The sequence below is a fragment of the Rhyacophila brunnea genome, unplaced genomic scaffold, assembly GCF_057557595.1.
Source record: "Rhyacophila brunnea isolate RB1 unplaced genomic scaffold, BYU_Rbru_1.0 scaffold_3, whole genome shotgun sequence".
In the NCBI taxonomy this organism is placed as follows: domain Eukaryota; kingdom Metazoa; phylum Arthropoda; class Insecta; order Trichoptera; family Rhyacophilidae; genus Rhyacophila; species Rhyacophila brunnea.
In genome coordinates, this window is record NW_028232965.1 from 56,525,150 (window position 1) to 56,546,952 (window position 21,803).

At 31.5% G+C, this 21,803-nt stretch overlaps 1 protein-coding gene across 1 annotated transcript in view; it reads left to right on the top strand.

Moving 5' to 3' along the window:
* Nucleotides 1–1,414: 1,414 nt before the first annotated feature.
* The window catches only part of LOC147068592 (four and a half LIM domains protein 2-like), a 240,118-nt gene continuing 219,729 nt past the window's right edge, over nucleotides 1,415–21,803 (top strand). The window contains exons 1-2 of the mRNA XM_085952072.1: nucleotides 1,415–2,029; nucleotides 19,344–21,222. Of these exons, the coding sequence (XP_085808198.1) occupies nucleotides 19,762–21,222 (1,461 nt within the window). The 5' untranslated portion in view covers nucleotides 1,415–2,029; nucleotides 19,344–19,761. The remainder of the gene's footprint in view (nucleotides 2,030–19,343; nucleotides 21,223–21,803) is intronic.

A 21,803-nucleotide genomic window follows, 5' to 3' on the forward strand; every position in this document is an offset into this window, starting at 1 on the left:
AATGGTTATTAAACATCTATCGATACATAATTTATTGTCGTCCCAGATAGGTGTAGTTGTTCAATTGTTTGAGGTTTAACTCTTAGCTCTTTCAATACCTCTTGGTTACCACTTGATTATCATATTTATCTAGCAATGATCTGTTCCTAGATCGATGTGGTCTGTTCATCTTAAGTTCGAGGTCTTTACACTTTGTATTGTGTCCAATATTTTTGGTGTTTTAGCCATTTATTGTATTTTTTATGTAATATTTGTACATACGCCAAGCCGATGAATCATACTATATATTAGATACCAAATCTACACGCTGATAAAATGTAAAAAATGGTTGATTTTACTTACGATAAGATAATAATATATAATATGGTATGATGAATGGAACTGATCTTACGAATAATGTATTATTGTTGATTATTTATTTTTAATTCACAGATAACTCAACAAAGTAGGATTTAAAAAAATATTAAATGTATTTATTTCGTATACTCTTAAAATGTTGAATGAGGAACCTCTCAAAAATGCAAATATTTAATTGGCTTATCTCCATGTAATTACAGAACCACCTTATACGAAATAATAATGAATTTTAAAAGTATATTAAATCATTCAAATCAATGACAATTTGTGAATCTTTGGGTTGCGAGTTCAAATCAGGCAACTGTAAAATTGATATGTTCTATTTTCAATATATGTATGGACATTTAGAGAATGACGAACATTTCTCATAAAAAATATAAAAAACTTCTTTGTGAGTCGCTCGAGAGCCACACCGGGGTGTAGAATCACATTGATGAGTTGCTTTTTAGCCAATACATAGTGGTTCTGTGTACTTTATTAGGTTGTGCCTAGATATTCATTCCAAAGATTTTCCTATTTAAAATTATAAATATTTTTTTAAATTATTATTTACAAAATTGCTCACAATATTAACGCTTTCGCTGCTGAAGAGATAATGAGATTTTAATTGCCCCCTTTTTAGTGCAGGTTAATTACATCGATCGGCCGCCTAGCCATTACGCGCCGTGCGCGTCTTCCGCGTCCAAAGTATTAAACTGGAGTAGAGAGCATTCGGACATGTGAATGGAATTGCGTATACAGTGTCAAATGTTCAACTAATGTGTTGTGTGCTACCAGCGTTCACTATTGGCGCACAGTGGATAATGAAACGCAGCAGGATTTTCTCTGTATGCACATATCCATTGGCATTTTGTAGTGGTGTCGTACGAAAGATCATATTATTGTATCATTTGCATCAATGTCTAGTTGTCCATTTATCTTGGCCGCGAAGCCTAGGTCCACCGTCCCGCGGATCGAGCCTTCCTCCCCCTCCCCCGGCGCCTCTCCCCCGCCTCCATTCCGCCCCCAATCCACCCGCGAAGTTTGCAAACCGCAACATCAAGCGACTCGGCGTTTCAGTATCGTTCGTGCACTCGACTGAGGCAGCACGGATCGTGGAAGACGTCGCGACGCTCACTTAGCCGATGTCGTTTTGACGCGACGCCCAGAAACTCGCGGCCGGTGAAATGATCTATCATTGAACGATCAACGGATGCATTTCATTAAATAATAACACGAGCGGGTCGGAATGAAATTATTACACGTTGTTGACTGTTTATATTAACATAGGGATGTTATAAAATACGTATAAACCAATGATAACACCAATAATAAGTTTACTTTTTAAAAATGGAATACAGTTTGAGTGGATGTTTACATAGGGATGTGATAAATAATGAATATTAATGACAGCTTGATATTACTATATTTCGTTTTTTGAAAATGGAATAAATTTATTTTAAAATAGAAGAAGGTTTTTTAACCACGTGTCGTAGTAATGACATCTTCGCTAATAATAAGTTTACTTTTTGAAAAAGAAATACGAGTTCGAGTGAATATTTACATATATTAATATAATAAAAGTATTTATACTTGTTGAATAGTGGTGAAATCATGTTTTTATTAGGTATATTACGGTGTTTAAAAACGTAATATACTTAGTTTATACATATTAATATTGAAAAAGGAATTGGTAATAAAATAGTTAACGTGAATGTTTACATAATATAGCGATATGATAAATTAAGTTTGATGTCGGAAAATTGAAATATCGAAACTTCGCACAGCTGTTTATGCTTAGATAGGGATGTGATGAAAAGTATTCATACAGAATACTATCTGTGTTGTTAAAGTAAAAATACATAACTAAATTCTTGTCAAAAATGGTAAACTTTTGGGTAAAAATACGAAGTCATTATTTAAGCTTAAACTGTTAAACCACCAATGTGAAATACTGCAAACACAAAATAGACGCATTTCCATTCTGGGGATAGTTTTACTTAGTATGTTTTTTTTATCCATTTCAATTTATTAAATAAAACATATATAATACTTTGGGGTTAGCATTGTATATAGGGAGGTAAGTAACTAGGTACGAACGTGTTTTATTATTATGACACTATGAGGTATGTATTGAAAAACGTTGAAACATGGGATGTATGTATTATCCAATATATACATGGTTAATAAAAATTGAATAGCAACAGTTTATATTTAAGTGGCATCCCTAAAGGTTTTAGTCATAAAATAAAGTTACGTTAGGTTGCGTAAATGTTTACATGTTGTTGTGATAATAAACCTTTAAATCTATGACGTGTAATGACTTCTCTGAAATTTTGTTTTTGATAATAAAATTACAGTGGATATTAGGTAGACTAGGGGGATGTGATACGCAAGCCTATATGTACTTAATGCCGTAATTAAAGCTCAAATACCCGTAGCAATGTTTCAGTTTGAATCTTCGAATTAGAACTGACTAGTGTTTCAGATTTATTACTTAGGTATTATTTTATTTTAAGAATATGACTCAACATTCTTATAATATAACCTTCTTCTCCATGTGTCATTCCCTAAAATTGGTCGGCCACCGTCAGGGCAATTTTAATTTTATCGTCTGATACCCAGAAGAGCAAGCTGAAGAACGCTGATCTTTCTTTGATAATGAGCTGAGGAATGCTATTCTTTTTTTAATAGTACAACACGCCATTAAGGGCCAATGACAGTTTAGTGTAGTGAAACAGTAGTATAGTTAGTAATATAAGCGAAACAATCACACACACCCAAACTTTGAGAAAATCTCATAAACATATTTTGACCCCACCGGGAATCAAACTCGGAGTCCCCGGATGAAAGGCCAGCGCCTTACGCACTGGACTAAGAGGGTTGTAGGTATTCTAAGGTATTAACTCTGTGATATATGCTTGTTTACTGACCGTACCCCCATGACATACATATTAATCGAGATGATATCACAGCGTACCATGCTTAGTCCCATATACATATAGGTTGAGTGAAGAAGGAGTCTCCTTTTTGAGAAATACACCCATTGCTTTGTCAATCATTGCTTTAATTTCTTGAGATTGATCCCATTTCTTGCTGACCCATATTCTTAAATATGATTAGCACAATATATTATTTTAATATAGGTAACTAACTACCAGTGGCGTGTGGTAACTTTATAGAGCAGCTGTGCTGTGAATGAAAGAAATCATAATATATACCTACCTACCATTTACTACATATTATTATCTATTAAAGTTTTTATAAAAATGCAATTCAATTTTGGCGGGTGGCTAATGAAATAGTGTAGTCTGTGATATTGCGGAGTGATGCCTTTGCAATATATTTTTTTTTAAATATATAGGTACATAATAGTAGGTACCTACTATAGAACTTTTAGAAATATAGTTAACTAAATTTTACGAAGCAATTACACAATAAATACATAACATAACACTATTACAAAATAATTTATCGGTGATGCTCCTCATTTACAGCATCTATGGACCACACGTCACCATAATAATATTTTACTTTATTTGTCGCTATAACCAAAAAAAATATTATTTCGTCATTATATTGTAAACTATTTATAAAATCTTCTTCTTCTTTGTGTGCTGACATATAACCGAAGATTGTCTATGATTGTTATATTTTCCATATTCTTCCATTGATGATCTGAAAAGTGACTCAGTGCTTAGGAAGAACCACTGATGCATATTGTTATTATTCAGCAACACGTCTTTTCCTTGGTATTATAGCTTTTATTAGTATAGTTTCATTTATAAGCAGTACATCGGTAAATTCACAATGCATCTATCGTCCAATAATGCAAAAAGTAATTGGTTAAATCATTTTTTTATTTATAGTTCATATTTTACAGATCGCGTCGTTTTAACTTATGTACCTACCATCATTTGCGATTTATTTTCCTGGTATATTATTAGTAGTTGTTATATTGAAATCGGATGAATAAAATTAGTCACAATAGAATTGTTTGCTGTAAGTGTATTATACCTACCCAGTTTATTATTGTAAGGCTGTACGCAATAAAAATATTATTAATACTGAATGCATTTTGAAATTAAAGCGTGTCGACACGTTTTTGAACAATACGTGTTTTGAAGTATTGCAATCGCATGAAAAGTCAATAAATAACATTTCAGTTTTATACAGAAGAAGAAAATTTTGAAGCAGTGTTCTACCTGTCGACTTGTTGTGGTGTAAATGCAAATAAGCGAGATAAAGGCGTGATAAAACTGATAACCTTCTACTATATTGTCTCTATTTTGTGTATTGATAGGTATAAGTAATCAATATAGTAGGTGTCCTACTGTGCCGGCTACACGCTCATGATTTTCCGCGAGCTTACCTGCATGAAGCGGATTGTATCGGGAAAACTGTAACTCGCGCAAACCGAAAAACGCTGTAAAATGTGTATTTTTGCACAAACTATACCGCACAGGCAAGTCGCTGCTGTCTAGCCGGCATATAAAATCCAGTATATCGTATGTCCAAAAATATCATAGAGATAATAATATAGAAGTCTTTGAACTTTCTGCATTTTGGTTTTAGAATTTTCATGTTTCTGTTATGAGTAGACGCCAAAAGTGAATTGGTTCTGAAATATATGATACTTCTTCTTCTTCTTTCTCGGCACTACATCCCGGGGCGGGATTTGGCCTCCTCTACAATTGTCCTCCACACGCTCCTTTCCCTGGCTGCTCCTCTCCAGTCTCCAGCCCTCCCCATCTTTCATTGATAGGGGTCCTGTGTTCCGAGGCGCTTGTGTTGGTGTTCGTAATCTGGTGTTTTTACCATGTAGGGTGATTAGCCCTACGATGAACCCTCCTCCTTCATCCGGGCTTGGGACCGGCAGCAACCTAGGTGAATCCTATGGCTACAGGCGTAATAAATAAAATATATGATACTATATGTTCAAAATTTGTACTTAAATATTTTTCATTAAAATCGTGAGGTCGGTACAGACAACATTGGTAATTTCCGTTTTCAATATAATAATATGTACATATTCATTTTTCGGTAGATACGTTTTAAAGCTAACCCCATAAATAACGCATTTTCGCCAAAAGTCCTTTGCACCTTATTAGCTTACTACCCTCAATATGGACATACATATTGTTGAGATACGAATAGCTTGGAGTAATACTCAGAACACGCGTCTAAAGAGCATCAAATGGCTAATGACCATTACTCGTTGTAAATTCTCTATTACCTTGGAGAATAAACAATAAATTACACCATGTAAACCCAAATGAAAGTTCATTTATATAACAATACTAACTGAAGTACCCGGCTTCACACGAGCTCAATATATCAACATGAAAATAATTCTGACAGCAGTAAAAGTCAAACAAATGAACACCAAATCAAAATCGAATCTATATTATCTTAATCTATTGTAAAATTCCAAATTTAGAAGGAACAAATAAACATACCTATTTTATCTTATATTGTATATCGTCACCTTAATACTACAATTAGATAACTTGATTTTCACTGTTTTTGAGATAGCTATTAATTGAATATGATTCTACATTAAATGTCCTTCTCTACAGAATGATACAACTAGGTGAGTCAGAAGTTAATGGGAACTGTATTAATTTTGTGTTTGACAATATTAAATAGCTTTAAAACCATAAATGCATTAAATAAATAAAACAATAAATCTACAATATTTTTTCATACAATTGAACATTATTTAATTGTTCCAAATTAGACGAGCACAATTTGAAATAATAATTATAGCCTAGATTTATGTTAATCGAGTAAAGTTTAATTTTAATTTTCCCAACAATGGCCAAATCAGAGTTATCTAGTTTTAGAATTGAGGTGACGGTTATATATATCAGTCGGACAAAAAACACAGTTATATACAAAAGTAATTCTGTAATATTACGAGTACAATACAATATATTTCTCATTTATTTAGGTGTTGACCATAATATTAATTTATATGGAATCTTATGTTCTGATTAATCTGATATGAAAAAATACTATTTTGTATTATCTAGGTTTTTTTAATTAAAAAAATCGGAAGCTTATCCGTCTCACGTAAGTAAAATGTAGGTGAGATAGAAACAGAAACAAATTTTATAATATTATGTACTGCAATATTGTGTAGGTGTTGAAAATTCATCGGAATATCCACTAGTTAGGTTAGGTTTTTCTAAGAACATGTTTATTATGCCAATTATTAGAATATTCTTGATTTTACATTTCGCAGTGCTAATTTCGACGATGATATTATTACCATTATGCAACACCCACTTATGGTCATCCTATTTGGGATTCACCGTTATAACGAAATTGTTTCTTTGTAGACGTGGCTAGACTCCCACAAGCTCTCACCTGTTGATTAACAATTTATTCTATTTCGCATGCATATTATGAGGATATTGCAATGGCCGTTTTTATATTAATCAATATCCATTATATCTACCCACCTCTCTCGATATTAAATGATTATTTCACGCTTACGTTGACTTGTACAACATGCAATCATAAATTATACAAATTTGGCATACGCTTCTGTCACAAATCCTATGAGATTACCCGAGTGTAATGAATTTACTTCATCACGATTCAGTACCCACTGTCGTGCCATTTCAACTCTGCAGCACGTAGATCGCTCTCGTAGCATCGCTGCAGGGTAATGGGAGTTCGACCTCGACGGCAGAACTCACGGGGTTGAGCTATTAGAGTGCGGAGTTCGATTGGAGAAATTCGGATTATCAAGATATATAAAATACAGCTGTCAACGTAAAAGACTCAATTAAAGTAGAATTAACAAAAATAGATTTGTTTCAAAACCACTATAATAAAGTTCTGCCTTGTAAACGCCATTTCAATTTATAAATTACTTCATGTTGGCTTACTGCAATGAGAAAACTTAGAGATAGACATAGCTTTATATGACGAATTCATTGTGTTATATACGTTTGTCCTTATTTATAAATTATTCTCTTTCACTATTTCCTCTTGAGAATGAAGCCTGCAATATCTTCTGAAAGTTGTAGTATCATTTTCTATCAACACGCATGAGTCATCTCCGCATACACTTAATGTTAAAATTAAATTACCAGTTTTGCTCCAAAGCGGAGCATATGGACCTTCAAAGTGCTTACGATATTCGCCCAACCTATTGGGTATTTTCTCTGGAAACACAATCAAAAAAACAAAATTTAATATTTAATGCTTAAGACTTTCACGGTTGTTTGTTATCGTAATAGATTTTTGGATTTTCATAGCTTCATCTTCCTCCTTATTTCTTCGACATCTAGACAACACATTATTTCTTGAGAATGGCCTCTGTAACGAACTCGAAACGTCGAGGAAAGAAGAAGAAGGAAGAACACGGGGTGAAAACCCAAACATATATTACGATAAATGTAATATTAGCTAGAAACATGTTTCAAACCCGCTTTAGAGACGGCGTCCTACCAACTACGCCACAGTTGTACACTTAAAAATATTCATTTGAGTTTTAAACATTTAATTAATATTATGTAGACATAATAGACAATTTATTAAATCCCGCAATGCTTAAGAGCAAACCAAATAATGTTGGTTAAGCAAATATTAAATTTTATGTGTTTCTGTGATACACACTTTACAACAATTTTCCAGATAAATGATATCAAAATGAGTTGAATTGTAAATATACTTAATAATATCACATATTATTGTTTGCACTTACAGTCATTTTCATGTTTCACCATATCAAGTGACATTTTCCTGGCTTTGGAGTAAATACTATTGTTTGTTTCACGATGCTACGTTGCAGATAACATCTGTTATCTAGAATTTATGTCGCTCTTTAGAATCACTTACATTTAATGTTTCGCAAATTTTCATTTTTAAGATTACATTGTAATTTATCGTTTAAAGACATGTAATTTACAATGAATGTCAATTGAATGCGTTACGACAGTGGCGTTTTCTTTGTATCCAAATCTCGAGAGTGGGGCAATCAGAGTACATAAAGAAATGATTATAATATGGAATAGAAATATACCTACTTAACTTACCTTTTTAATGCAATCAATTATTGTCCTTCGCGGTAAAATTTCCGTGTACATACTGTGAAATACATTATTATGACGTTGCATTGTTGTTCTAGTACTTGGCACAATTCAACTAAAATTCAGTCAATTGGGCATAATAATTATAATCTATTTAGATTATATTCCACCTAGTGTGATTGAAAATTATCGTTTAGTTTAGAGAAATACCTAATGAGAAAACACGATTCTCGTTTTTTGAGATGTCTGTATGATATTTCAAGATTCGTATAGGTAAGTATCTCGAAAAATTAAAAATTAGATTCTTTTTAGAGAATTTTTCACAGATAATGACCGCCCGTGTGGAAGATTTTCTCTAGAAATCAATACACCAATCTTGAGAATTGAAAGCAGTTAGAAAATCATAAGTTATTATTTCATCTCCCTTTTTTCACACTGTTTACTGGGCAAGGTTATTTATTAGTCATGCTCGAAAAAACGAATACTACTTATATTTTTATGAGTGTATAATATCTTATGTATTAAAATTTTGTTGTTGTTAGAGCTATTTATTATACTCTAGCTTTCAATCTTTTTTTCTATGCAATATAAGAGAATAAGTTGTATTATTATACACAACTAATATCTCAAAATAATTAATCAACCATCAAATAGTTAATTTATACAGTTAATATCTTTACCGCCGAATTTTGTAACATAATCGTATTCTATACTTAGATATATATTCAAAAGTTAATAGAAGAAAAGAAAATAACGCACTTGCAACCATTCAGTCCGAGTAGATAAGTGTGCACATAGCAGCGGTAGAATGGTGAAGTAAGATGCGGATAGTTGTCTATCACCCGAGAATAATCAGAGCTATTATTAGCTCGTATAGAAGTGTCTGTCTGTGATTTGATAACTAATAATCTTCCTATTATTCGAAGGGATCACATGACTGAAGATCGTGATGGTCTTCTCTATTGCTTGGCTTCTCCCTCTCGGCATTAAACAACACGTAGGAACATTGTCAGTGGAAAACCCATGGTCCGTCCATCTCGTCTTCTATGATCTTGGATCTGACCGAATACCACGAGTTTTTCCAGAGTCCTGCAGGTTGGCTATATGGCCAAAAAATGGGGAGTCCGAGGAATGAAAACGGTGAAGCATCTATGTGAGCCTGAAAGAAAAAATAATAATAGGCGTTATTCAAATGTATATTTCGTCACTATTCTGGCAGAAGACACTAATTCGAATAAATGACATATTGAGTTAGTTATACCAAAATGTTCCTTATTTCCAACTTTACCGTCTGGAAACCTTCTTAATAAATAAACAGTCTTTATTTTAAAGTCATCCTTTTTACGATTACTTAATAAACACACGTGATAGACCATTTCAAACATTTTAACAACTTCAAAGTCAAATTACTCAAAACTAGTATTCTCCAGTTAGTGTGTTCTGCCAGAACAGAGACAATTTCTTCGTTTTATGTATCTGTCTACATTTTCTCTCCATATTTTGCGCGGATGAAGTAGAGAGTGATCGCCAGTTATCAATACAATTATTAATTATTGAATGATATATAGATAGATGATAGAATTCGATATTATTATAATGTAGTATTCACTTAACTATATATACATTGTTCATCAAAATATCGCTGAATTAAAATTAAAAGAAAAAGATCTTTAGTCATTAAATATGTCAAAACTCATCTGAGGACAATGTTGTCTATTGCCGTAACTTATGTGTGTTGTGTAGGTAAAGAATAAATTCGACTTTGTGTTATTTTAATCTTTTTTTTTAATTTACAAAGTCATCGTAACTTGATTTTCAAAGATCAAGGTTGATTAATTCCACACTGCCACTTAGATGTGTTTGCATCGTTAGGGAACTTCACGTCTCGTTCTATTTTAGATTAAAAAAACTTTATTCAATTGATAGGTCATTGTAATAGTCTCAAGTGCATTTTAATTTAGACTCATCTGGATTCATCATGACGAATATTATGACTTAACCGGAATGATTAAACATAATATACAAGTATACAATTTACAGCAAAAACTAGTGAAGTCAATATTATTTTTTTAGGCAAAATTTTGATTATGAATTATTATTATTCTTCTTCTGTGAGCTGTTCATTTATCATACTAACTACAATTTAATGATATTCTCGGAACTATGGTTGAAAATATATAATTAAAATATATTTTATGAAGCAATAATGTGTGCCTAAATATTATGTCTGCCTTTGGATTGGAGTATTGTATACACAAAAATAATATTTTCTTATCAATTTAATTTGCAATAGGTATTTATCATCCAGGTAGATATTTGTTTATCGATATTATGATCGTCGCAAGTTCTCCATCCTAGAACCACAAATTTCACCGACATGCTCGCTCCAGAAACGACTTCTGGAATTAACAATGCGGACTTGCCCTGCAGTCCAGTGTGGCCCCCATTTCCAGTCGATTAGATACTCCCAGCGCTCAGAACCCACTGACGTGCTGGTCCTTCCCAGGCGTTGGGTTTCAATAAATCTGGCAACGTCAGTCTCATCAAAGAGTTTAAAGAATTAATAATTGTAATGACGTCGCAAGAAACCACCCTTGCAGATTGAGCCAATGACCGTTCGCAAGATTCTACACTTAAATACCTGTAACTTCTTAGAATCACTGTCAGAAGCTTTCGGCCAGTGTCCGATATATTACATCTTCGTCTTCCCGTCCATACACACGGGCTTCCCGATACAAACCAGTTTGCGCAGGTAAGCTTGTGGTAAAGTATGAGCCCCTAGCCGGCGCTCTTAAGAAAGAATATTTAATGTAACTTAATTTAATTATTTTATTAATCAATCACGAACCACGACGCAATTTATAATTTTCCCATGAAACGGAGCGATAGTCCCAAAGATTTCAGGAACCGGTGCTGTGTTCCGGTCCATTTTGACGCCTAGTCTTTAGAAGATACCTCGTATTTCGTATCGAATGGTGTATAATATACACAGATAAATAATAATGTTTAATTTTGGTGGCTTGCAAGAACTGTCTTTGTCAAGCATATTAATTTTTTATCCGTTCGATTTAGGTATATAACAAAATCACTAATTGGTGAATTTTACCTGCATGCGACTTATACTTAAAATTTTGTTTATATATCTGAATATTGCTCATAAAAATCTAAATTATGTGTTTTCAGAAACAATATGTCATTCCTGTGTGCATTATTTTAATTCAGAAGTTACGTGTTAACTTAAAAGCAGTGGTTGTTTTAGTTTATAATAATCAATTCGTTTTTCCTTATAAAAACATATATAACGGAAGACTGGAAATTAAATACGTTGTATTATGTGGCGTATAGCGTCGTTTCTAATAAAGTTTTAAGTGTGATAGTTCTAGTTTATCGCTAATATTAAAACGCGAAGCAAACGCGGTTACTTTTAAAACTGTGTGCTCTAATAAAGTTCAACCCTTTGCAACCATGAACGTTTACGAAACACGAGAACATTTTTTTCAATACATACTAAACTTTTGAAAACGTCCATTGCATTTAATTACTTGTATGCCTAAAAATTTTGTGCCGTGTAAAAGATAAAACCTACATCGACTACTTAATCTGCAAACCAGCTAACTGCATTTTTGACCAAAAATATTTTGTTATAATGCATATTTTCTATTCTCACACAAAATTTCAAATTCCTAAACCGATAAATAAATGAGTTATCGTTCTTCACACAACATAGCCAACTGCAGGTGCCAAAATTCCATTATCATAAATGGAACAACTCCGCTCTTTATATCAATTTTCTTTATAATATGTAAAAGGGAAGCTAAAATAGTGCAGCTTGACTTTAAAAAAAATTCCAAGTGTATTTTTGGAATTGTTGAATTTCGATCGATAGTTAAATTATTGAGTTTTTCTCCTTCCTAAACAATTTGCCCAAAAGTGAGTTAGCCGGTTTGCAGATTAAGCAGTAGACATGTTATATTCAAGATAAGAAGACAGACTCATCACAATGTTTTATAAAATATTATCTGTGATGAACTTTTAGGAAACGTGTATAAATTTGTGTCATATTTTGAAGTCAATCAATTTTTTACATTTATAACTACTGCACACAATTGTTGGGACAGTATTTGGAAAGTCAGAAGATCATAGTTTTGAGAAAACAGGTCATAAAAACATAGAGTGAATTGCTTGAAACTTTTCCAGTTGATGATTTTTTATTCATCTGTTTCTTATTCATACAACTTACACTTTTTACATTATACCTATTACTGCGTATCCAGAGACTTCAAAATTGGTTCACATGTACTAGTTTTCACTGCGTCAATAGCAGGTTTTTCTCATTTTTATCGGTGTTGAATAAGCATAACTATATTATAAGGAACGTTTTTGATAAACTCAGATTTTAATATAAATTTCACAAACGAATATTATATTAAATATAATCGATGTTAATGGAGGGAGAATAGATTATTTTAGCGATTGCGTATTTACGATACGCTTAATATTGTTTTACATTTAACATATATATCTTCATCTTGATTAAACTTGAGTTCGTATCAATTTAACTTCAATTAAGTTTATTCATCGTTTTTGTTTTTAAGTAGTAAGTAAGAATATACTCGTATTTGTACATTGTCAAAATAAAAACGTCTGGTTATTTTGAAAATTATATAGTTACATTTACTGAGCTATTTGGCATCATTTTTTTGAGGAATTGTGTAGCTTAATAATATGTTGGTATCTCCATTAAGTATGTAGTTTTCTTCGGTGGTATTTCGCGGGTTAACTGTCAGATTAACGGACATGGGTTAATGTATCAAGAAATCCACGGTCGGTAACGGTGTTGTAAATCATATTTCTTTTTCGTACTTCCTTGTGTAATTGACATACAGCTTTTTCAATTCGAAACCCTAAGTGCATATTAGATTGATTCGTTGGCGACCGCAACTTGTGTTATGTTGTGGTGTTGGAAATTATCTCGAATTATCTAAGCATTGAATTCAATGTAAAGGTATCATTCTTGTACCGGGGTCGTTGGAGTATTATATAGTATGACTAGTTTAATAGGATATAGAACAGCATAGTAATTTAAATAAAATAACACATATATGACGCATATTTATTTATTTATATAGAATTTTATGAACTATTTAAATATACTATACGTTTTGCAAGATACATAAAGACATAAAAAAGAATAAGACATAAAAAAGAATAATTTCGTTAGAGAAATAATTTATTAAATGCTAAAGACTTTACGAATATGTGCAATCGTTATTAAAGTTTTTAGAAAGAAATCCCATACCCATCTTAATCTAGGCGGTGAGTTTTACTGTTAAGCTACCGATACTATTGCTAATCACACGAACATTTCTTAACAACTATGCGATTTGAGTTGTTATTTCAAGTTCTGATGAAATCGTGAGTTAAAAGTCAAATCCAGTTCCTTAAAATTTAAAACAGAAATTAGTTGCATATTCGGTAATATCTCTAATGATTATATTATCTGACCAATAGCAAACTTTGGTTGTATCTACATAATTAAAATGTTTTTACATAAGTCATTTTCATTATTAACGTTTATATTTATTTAATTACATATTTATCATAGCAAATATTATATATTATTCAATTTTAAGTATTGCAGCTGTTTCTTTGTTGATACTTATCTCGGAATCAAAGTTTACGAAGTTAAATACACATACACAAATAAAATATTGTTAGTATGAAAATAAATAGTTTGTTTGTGGTGGTACACAATTGTTGTTTTTATTTAATAAAACGCATTTTTTTATAGTACTTATTCCACTTTAATTAATATATTAGGACCGGTTTCGTCCGCCTCAGTGGGAGATTTTCAGATAAAAAAATTGCGTTTTATTAAATAAAAACATCAATACAATGCAGTTCTACCATGAATTGACAGTTAACAAAATAAAATAAATTAAAGAAGTGGTACACAATAATTCAGTTAAATGTTATACCACAAACTTGTATTGTATGATATTTTTTATCCACCTTTACTTAATTTTTTAACATTTCTACTAATTGAAAAATATTTCATGTGAAGTATTAATAAGTTGACACTGTTAGTCATATCTAAATAAATTCAATGATATATATATTTTTGATAAAACAACTATAATTTATAATATAATATATTTTTAAGTCACTAATATACCTATTAGTAAGCTAATATATTACATAGTATCTTGCAATCATCCAAGTTAATATAGTCACTGAATTTTGAAAACCTCAAACCCGTTATTTTCTTCATACACACCTAACGACATTAAATATTTAAAAAAAAGTGAATATTCATTTTAAATTATGACCTGAGATAAAATAATTTTATTTTATACGAACCTTCGTAAAAAATCTTACAGTGATGTTAAATAAAATTATAAGTCATTAATTTCTACTCAACATTCCGATCCATGTTGTAAGAAATGTGTTTTCTGTATTCGTAAAAACTTTACTTCACGTATATGTTCATTCATAAAAAAAAAGTTATGGCATGAAGCTTAAACTTAAACCCATGCCATTCATATGTTATCTTATCAGAAATCGATTTCCTTTTACTTTATAAAAAAAAAACATTTCAAAAAGATAAATAAATACGTAAAATTCCACATTTTCTGTATATCTTGAATGAATTATCACAATTCACCCTCAATCGATAAAATCAGATAATTATTCTATTAATCAATGAAACAATTGAGACATGGCAAACTAGTTGGTTAGTTAGTTATCTATGAACGCAGTCTATTTTAATTAACATGTACAAACATCTTATTAAAAGCATTTTATCTGGTTTGATATCTTAATTGGAATCGTATTGAAAGTCATTATTAAAATTGTATAACATGTTATTTTTATCATTATGCCATACAGCCTACACTGGCTCAATATAGTATATATTTAAATAGTCCATTCACATCCTTGTTCTAAAACCAATGTTTTCCCATGATATTTTTTACTTTCCCACAGTTTTTTTTAAATACTATACGTACTACATATTATTATGGGTTTAACCTTAACTACTTGATTAATTTAGCACATACTTGATAGATTTAATTTTGAAAACAGTAAGTAAATAATAAATATTTTATTTTTTATCAATAATTAGGCGTTCTCACGATTATCAACGCTCTCGATACAACATGATAAATTGTAAAAAGTTGTAGAATTACTTAATACGTTATAAATATGAAAGCCTTATTATATTAAAATCAGGTAAAATGACACTATATTCGTACCAATCAAAAGTGTATTAACGTCCAGCGAAGTCAACAAATTTTGTTTATTAAAATATAATTAATTAATATTACTATTATTTTGAAACAAAGTTTGAGGACGAATTTTTGAAAAAATAATCAATAAAGAATGTTGGCTTCTTAAATATTGTATTACTTATATAAAAAAAATATTTATTAGCAAGTATCATGATCATGGACCCCACAAGGGGGGGCTGACAGGGCTCTATCCTGGGGGCCCGGGCTCAGTAGGGGCCCGGCGATTCGAGACGACCAGATAAATGAGATAAACACACATCAAAAATTTGCTTTAATAGTAAAAAAAAGTCTTCCTTCAAAAATATTATTCAAAGTTATGTGGTTGTACGATACAATTTTTAATTGTGTATTAATACTCGACATCTCCATAATTCAAATGGGTGTATTAAAATATACAATAAAACACTTAACATACACATTAATTTTACCGCGTACACCATTTGGAAAACGCTACTGTAGAGCGTCACATTGCCTTTATCCTTAGCAATAGGTAGGGGGCCCGCCAAAGATCCTAGCCTGGGGGTCCGCTTCACGATGTGGGGCCCATGATCATGATGTAACTAAAATTTGAATACAAATAATGTTATTATTTTGATTTAAATTATAAAGACGGCAGCCATTATTATATTGACAGAATTTGAAAACTGTAAGTATTCGGAATTATCCGGAACGGATACTTAGGTCAGTAGCCTAATGGATATTAGACTCGTTCGTCAAGTAAAAGATTTAAGTAAGAACAGTTTTTCAAGATACATACTATAAATATTTACAACTTAGCAATTTTATTTTAATCTAAAATTGATTAAATAAATATTGTCAGGTACTACGCATTGTGTATTGTGTCAATATAGTGATTTCAAAACTATTTAATTTATTATGGTGTCTGGTTTTTGTAAAACATATTTGAAATCAACTCGTGGAAATGTGTTATCAAAAATTCATTGAGTGATACGCACGAGCATGATTTTATGAAAAAATAAATATTCTTCAGTGTAAACGACCTCAGCCTGATCTATAATTTTATGACCGGTAATTAAATTAATACCGCACTGGTTTCAAATAATATTTTTTAATGTATTACAGTTCGCAAAAAAATCGACGCAAACGCCTTCGAATCATTTTTTTTTGTATATACAATAATTTTAATAATATCATTGGTATGCTCTCAATAATAGCATCTGTACGCAAGAGGCGCTTTAGAATAGATTGATTTTTTTTTATATCGGAGGAAAACTTGTTTTATTTTTGTATTGTCTACTACTAACCTACCTGATTAAAAAATTATTCGAAATATAAATAAAATTAACGTATTTTATTGGAATGTTGAAATTTGTTGATTTGCTGTTGTATAAAACGATTAAATACATTATAATATTAATATTTTGCAAGTGACATTTAAATTTTATGTAATGCTAAGTTAAATATTAAATTAATTGTATAACCAACTTGTATAATGATTAATATAGAAATTTTGACTTAGTAAATGAAATAATTTATTCCGCTATCAATATGTTAGCCAAACCACCGGTTACGATTGTGTTTTGAGGATGCTTTAATTTATTTAAATTTTTCTTACTCATTCTAATTAATTTCGTTCTATTCTTTTCCGTTTCTTTACGTATAATTTTTGTTAATTCAAATTCCGGCTTGTTTTGTGCGGTAAAGGTATCAGTCATGGAGAGTGCAAGTCAATGTTATTAATACTATCGACCCAGGGTACTTAACTGACTTTTTCTTAAGTATGTTTACATAGACTGCAGTCTGCAATTTAGAAGAGACTTTTATTTAGCTACGTATTTTTTCGATTTATACGAGGTATAAATGATAACTCTGTCATTCTGGGGAGTGTTGACCTGTGTGTCCCTGATGACTATCTTAGAAATAGAGAGCGTCAGTTGTTTATTCTCCCAAGGTGCAGAACCTACCTGCCACGGGTAATGCCAATTGGGGGGACGATAACTGTGTTCAACCAAATTGCTTCGGTTGTTGATATATATTCCACTTGCGTGAGTGTGAGTTTAGGTGGACGCTATTTTATAAATTTTTTAATTAGGGTCTCCTTAGCAAACTCAGTGTACTTATTTGAACTTCTATAGATGTATAATTGTATTTTCACTGCTTTTGTATGTTTATATTATGTTCTCTTTTTATATTTTCATCTTTATCGCTTTTATTACTTCTTTATAATAATGTTTCATGTCACGTTGTGAACGTCTTCAACTTATAATTTGTAATGTCCACAATATGTTGAAAATAATTGAAATTGATTGAATTGGAATTTAAATTCTAATGGATTTAAGTTTTGTACTGTTCTATTGGAATTTCAATGTTATGTTGTTGAAGTATAAGGATGCTGGCCATTAGTACGGCTGTGTGATCTATTGGTAGGATGACTCATTTTAATATTTCACTAAAGATCAAGGCAAACAGTTTTGTTTCAACAAAACTTACGTTTAAGCACTGATACAAGTACAGAAGAAATAAAAATAAAAGTTTAATAATCGTTACAATCGTCGATATGAGATATATCTATTTAGTTATCTTGAACAATTATTTTCTTTTCCATTATAATTTTCCAGTGTAATTGAATATTTTATGAACATATACATATATTGACTGGTTTTTCCAACTGTTTTTCATTAAAAAATATGTTCCTCGAGTCTTTAGGGGTAGCAGCACACTGTGCACATTTCTAGAAAGTTTGCTGGTGTTTAGACAAAAAAAATACCGTTAGGTAGAGGAAGGACAGATTCTTCTGGCATTGCAGCCACGATGAAATCACTTTGTAACGTTGTTATTGTTATTTTAAAGTAACGATACTAACACCTAAATGAGTCGCCTACACTGTCACAAGAATCAGACACAATTCTATTAAGATTAAGGATTGATTTTTTCTGGACGTAAGAGACGTGCATAGGAATGTTGTGTCATTGCATGAAATCAGAATTTATGTATGTATTTTGAATTTGGTTTTGATTATGTTTAGTAATTCAGGGTTTCATTTCAGGTTGTAGATTTGGTATCCGTATGTAGTTATTATCTACAAGAATTATACATAGGTCGATAGCTTAATTTTTTTAATTTTAAGAACTACACGAAAGATTTTTTTAGAATTTTTATAATACGTATATTTGCGAAGCTTTTCAATAATTATGTATTTTCTAAAAAAACATTTAGCATTTCTACGGGTTTGATTAGATTATAACGAATGTAAAATGTCATATTAGCGTATTTGAGATAAGCGAATAATACAATTGTCAATGCTCTCTTGTGCGGTTTATTTGGCAAGGTATGGTACATACATTAATAAGAATGCAATCCATTTTTGTTTATCTTGTATACATGAATTCAATTAAGACGTTGAATGGTTTGGTAGGTTAGTAGGTATTATGTTGTGTGTAGGAATTAAGTAATACAGATTCAAATGACTGATTTGCTGCTATTAAAATCTCAATGCATGGTTATTTCAAATACCAACTTTCCCTATTATTAAGGTTAATATAACTGTGACTTGCATTAATTCATTAATTAATTGTCAGCCGCATACCAACTGTTTATTTATATTACCGTATTAAATATGAACCAATACAACTTAAAACTTATTCAATGATATAAATCACAATCCCTATGTTAAACATAATTCAAATTTATTATAATATATAAAATATTGTAGGTATATCGCACATTTATATTGCCAGAAGGATAATATTCCAAAATATTTCAAATTAAATGATGCTTTAATTTATTCAACATAAATAAAAAATAATAATGTTTTAAATACCAGATTAATATTATATGTAATCTATATAAATGGCGTAGTATTAAAAATGACACGTGTGTTTATTAATTATGTAAATTTGCGTGAACTTATAATATAATTGATTAGTTACTTTACTACGTTAATAATAACATTTTTATTTTTGTTCAATTATAGTTATTTTATTAGCTTTAAACGGCGGCCTTTTAAACTAAACAGTATAAGAAACTGTGCCTTATTACCAGTGCTTTTATCGATAAACTTTGCAATAATAGTGTTACAAATAAAACTAAACATATCGACCACAGCAATATCTTATTGTAAATAATTCAAAATGTCTTCTAATTATTCATCGAGTATGAAAGTGACCAAAAAATATCATCCCGACGTGCCTTATGATGCAAATGGAAATGGAAATCATAAGCCTGTAACAAAAAATAATTCCTCTAACGTCTACTTGAATTCGAGTAGGGAACCGGAAAATGGAACTAGATTCCGGTTCGACAAGAGCGCTACAAACGGTTATACTGCTCGTGAAACTTCGCCAAGAGCCGATCCGACTCGGGCCCATTCCATGGGGAAATATAACATTAAGCAATACGATGATTTCAAAGAAGATTATGATCCAGATTATAGGAAAAACGAAAATATCTTCTGGAAGGATCCAGAGAAAGAAGCAAAAATGAAAAGGGACTTTTATATCAATCACAGAAAAGTAAGCGAAGATGAGTACAATCGGTATTTAGACAAAGAAAATATAACTGGGAAGAGTTTACTTCGAAGGCCTTCGGCGGAAGATGAAATTAGAGATAATGCAAGAAAATATTATGAGCAGAATAAGTCTAAGAAGAGTAGCAAATCTGTGTCTGAAATATTCTCGAAGCGTGCCCAATCAGTGGAGCCAGCAATTTCTGGTAATAAAACCAATGACAAAAAGACCACGGAAAAACACCACACTGATAATACTTCCTCCAAACAAACTAAAGATGTCAAGTATAAACCTTCGATTTTAAAAGACACCGGAGATTATGCACCAGTGTATAAAAACAGGCATTCAAGCTATCGCCCTAAAGATGAAGATAATAGAGGAGTTTCTCCAAAACGTGATAACAATAATAAACCTGAAGTATACTTTTCTGATACATATCGTAAACCCCAGGCAGAAAGAAAGTCAGTTGATAAAAACACCTCGAAATACGACGAAGGGTATGAATTACCCTCATACTACAAAGGAGTTACTACATCCGATAAAAATTTGTCTGACTATCATAAAAATGAAAATAGCACAAGCATTAAGATCAGTAAAACGTTTGATACTTCCTCAAAATACAGAGGTGCAAGTATTTCTCCAACTCGTGATACTTTTGTGAAGTCTCCAGTGTCTACGCTAAACAAGAAAAAATCTTTCTTCGGAGACGATTTTCGACCAAACGAAGAAATTTTCCATTCAGATAGTTCTAGAATTTCTTCTCCTGAGACCAGGAACAATGTCCGTGACATGAGTCCGACCTATGGCAAAAAGTCTTCTGTGTATATTTCTGAATCTCCTCATAAGTTTTCAACTGTTCCCCAGCATCTGGACTCGAGGTCGACTTCGCGGAGCGTTCGCAAGTCTGTGCTGGACAGCGGCCACAGCGAGAGCCTCTCCAATGGACTGGCTTACGCTGACGAAGAAGAAGACCTCATTAAAGATACCAGGAATGCAGACTTGATGAAACTGTACCACAGCAAGGGGAGGGATTATGACAATGATCACTCGGCGCCTTCGCGAATCACGTGGAGCTACAGCAAAAAGGTAGAAATATTACCTGTCATTTTGGGTCTGGGTGTTAAACTACCATTTTATGTTAATATTAATTCCATTATGTTAATATATGTAGAATAACTAACATTATTATAGATAAAACTAATAAATTATATAAGTATGTATAGCATGTATGTATATCTTGTAGCATGTTTTTGTATTGGTTGAATTGTAAAAAAATGCAGGTACGTCATAATGAATTTACTAACAGTATATTTTAAGATATCCTTATTAATGAACTATTTTTTTATTCAAAGAATAATTCATAAGATTAAAAAATGTAACATTCTTTTATTGAACGCAATGCCGGGTCCACACTGGCAACATGTCGCGCGACAACCTCGTTAAATTTTACGATAATTATCATACTTATCGTAAAATTTAAAGAGGTTGTCGCGCGACATGTTGCCAGTGTGGACCCGCCATAATATATAATTTGAAAACACTATACTCGTATATAACCACTAGATTTGAAAAAAATACGATGCCCAGCAGGATTTGCGCTCATGTGGCTGACCACTAAACTATACGTGTCCTATCTAATTACGATGAAGTTATCTAATGGTTTTTAC